Source organism: Carassius auratus, unplaced genomic scaffold, assembly GCF_003368295.1.
Source record: "Carassius auratus strain Wakin unplaced genomic scaffold, ASM336829v1 scaf_tig00214465, whole genome shotgun sequence".
Classification (NCBI taxonomy): domain Eukaryota; kingdom Metazoa; phylum Chordata; class Actinopteri; order Cypriniformes; family Cyprinidae; genus Carassius; species Carassius auratus.
The window spans coordinates 130,075-132,764 of record NW_020527669.1 but is presented as its reverse complement, the minus strand read 5'-3'; the positions used below and the strand labels follow the sequence as shown (position 1 = coordinate 132,764).

Below are 2,690 nucleotides of genomic sequence, written 5' to 3'. Positions count from 1 at the left end.
AGTTCTTGGTAAAATGACATGCACACAACAAAAGGTTGTAATTGTATTTCTTTGGTATCCTTGAACACAGCGTCTTCTCAACACCATGTAAACACACTAATAACGGAAGTATTTGTGGGAAGGTCAGACTCTGTTCATATTTTGCGGACAGGTAGGGATTATACAAATGTGTCACCCAGTGACATTTACCGGTAACAGGCAAAAGATTCGAAAATAGGACAACTCGTCAAAGCGATTCAGAACCAACTCTCAATCTCTTTTGAGAGAAAATATCTTTATCATGCACTTTCTTGATTAAAAACTTTGCAGGTTGTTTTCATTTAAGGATAGCTACATTCTAAACCGCAATAGAGGTATTTTTCAAAAACCCATATGACCTGCTCTTTAAGAATGAAAACTTTCTACAGATCAGTTACCAGCAGCTCGTCTCTTCCTCCACTGGATGAGTGCAGTTATGATGAGAACAGCCACACACATGGACAGCAGCACACTGATAATTATAGACAGAGCAGAGGATCCAAAGTCAGTTTTTTCTAGATCCTCATCTGTGTTAAAAAAAACAAAAACAAAAAAAAACAAGAAAATCAGTCAGAAAATAAAAGTTTAAACTTTTGAGATTTAGATTTTGACTTACATGAGGAAACAATTTATATGAAGAAACAGATTTGCACTGTTACAGCTGGAGCAAGCTTAGTTGTTGGACCTCAGATGAGCAATATACAAATAAACGTGAACTGAACACATTGTATATATATGAAAAAAAAAAAAAGTTAGATTGCTTGCTAGTTTTCTTTACCAAAAGCAATGTCCAGTTTGTTGTCCAGGTCTAGGTAGTTTGCTGTGCATTTGTAATATGTGTCATGTAGCTCTTCTTCACTGATCACCAAACTCTTCCTCATCTGGTACGTTCCGTCTCCGTTGGGCAGAATCTGTCCTCCTGTGATCTGATCATCATCCACAGGCTGACCATCTCTGAACAGGGTCAGGTTAATGTGACGGGGGTAAAAACCAGTGGCCAGACAGCTGATCTGAAGCCTTTGAGAGTCTGTAAGAGGCTTTCTAAAGAGTCTTACCTTGGGTTTCACTTTGGAAAGGAAGGTTAGAAAGAGTAGACAGTTATTTGACAAAATTATATGCATAATTTCTTTATATATGGTAATAATCTTTGTAAAATATCCTAAACATTTAGGGCCCTATAATACACCCGGCACAATGCAATGCAAGGCGCAGCACAAGTGTTTTCTAGTTTCAATCCGGCGCTGTTCGCATTTTCCAACTTACATCTTCGCATCACAGTGTTCTTTTCTTTTTCCAGGAATGCCCGCAAAGTCTTCATGCAAACAGGGTGATAAATATGTTCATACAGAAACTTCACATGAATCCATTCCACCTGACCCATGCCTTTTATTCTCATCCATGGTAAATTAATTTGCATAGTTCTTTTTACCACGTCAAAGGTGAACTCTTCAGTATTTTGTCCATTAAAAGCATCCAATGAAAGAAACAAACCTGGCAGATCATTGTCAAGCAATTCACATCCAACACGTTTCTGATAAACATGCAAACCTTAAAATGGATAGGAATCAAACAGGTTAGTTTTCACTGGCATAGTGAAATAAAACACTTTTTTATGATTATATAATAGTTTTACTTATATTACTTCAAATATTACTTCTTTAATAATAATTTAGCTTCTAAAAAGAGCTTGAGAAAATCTATTATGAGCCATAATGTGATAATTGTTATATAACTCGAAGATATGTTCCCAAAAAACAAACAAACAAAAACAACAACAACAACAAAAATGTAATGGTAACAAAATTGATAGGGTTGCACTTACCATCTGTGCAATTATGGTGGTCCTTAAGATAAAATGTTCGATCTTTCATGATGTCATATATATCACTGAATATACTACCCGCATTGTCATCACTTGAATTACTCTGACTGCGGTGGACAGCTTTCAAAGATACTGAGTCATAGTACATCACTTCCACATCATCTAACATCAGCACAAGAGTGAACTCAGGAAACTGTGTCTGTCCAGCAATGTATGTGGCAAAAACCATCAGCGAATGAGAACCTGTGGGAACATGGTCAAGGATAACCTTTTCTGACTAAGCAGACACATTTATATTACTTAGCCACACCATACATTAAAAAAAATAAAATTAATTAAATAAAAAATAAAAAGAAATACCAGTAAGATGTTTGATTATAACTGCTCATTTAAGGTATCCAGGTCTCAGTTCTTTAGTGTGAATAAGTGAAAGAAGTATGGAGTGGCTGTTTCAGTAGTTGTCCTAAAAGTCAGCTGCAAATTTTTTTATTTGATCCTGGCCACAATTGGGAGTCCCATCAGTAGAACATTACAGTAGTCTCGAAACTACAAAAGCTTGGATGAGGAACAGTGTTGTTGTAAAGTGCAAACTACTAACACAACTATGCCATATGCATTATGTATCTTGATATCGTATAATAATAATTTAATGTAGAATGCTGGATTATGTTGTAACCTGTAACATGGGGTTTGGGTTTTGCTTTAGGTTTTCTGCTCTTTTATTTTGATATTATGATTCTGTTCATGTCAGGCCTGTTCATACCGAATCAAGTCTGTTCATACCAAGTCAAGTCTGTTCAAGCCTGTTCATGCCGAGTCAAGTTTGTTCAGTCTATTCAAGTCTGTTCAT

At 36.0% G+C, this 2,690-nt stretch overlaps 1 protein-coding gene across 1 annotated transcript; it reads right to left on the bottom strand.

Moving 5' to 3' along the window:
* Nucleotides 1–408: 408 nt before the first annotated feature.
* Nucleotides 409–2,127, bottom strand: LOC113092093 (major histocompatibility complex class I-related gene protein-like). Its single transcript, XM_026257690.1, has 4 exons — nucleotides 1,841–2,127; nucleotides 1,282–1,566; nucleotides 797–1,084; nucleotides 409–545 (listed from the first exon to the last, which is right to left on the bottom strand). The coding sequence occupies exons 1-4, from the start codon at nucleotides 2,067–2,069 to the stop codon at nucleotides 409–411; spliced, it is 939 nt and encodes a 312-aa protein (XP_026113475.1). The 5' UTR covers nucleotides 2,070–2,127.
* Between the last annotated feature and the right edge of the window lie 563 nt (nucleotides 2,128–2,690).

Excerpts from the sequence above, each read along its gene's own strand:
- LOC113092093 (XM_026257690.1), bottom strand. The coding sequence starts at position 2,069 with ATGGTTTTTGCCACATACATTGCTGGACAGACACAGTTTCCTGAGTTC. Across the intron at positions 1,085-1,281 it reads GAACACTGTGATGCGAAGAT|TGAAACCCAAGGTAAGACTC; the intron begins GTAAGTTGGAAA and ends TCCTTTCCAAAG. Across the intron at positions 546-796 it reads CAAACTGGACATTGCTTTTG|ATGAGGATCTAGAAAAAACT; the intron begins GTAAAGAAAACT and ends TTTTTAACACAG.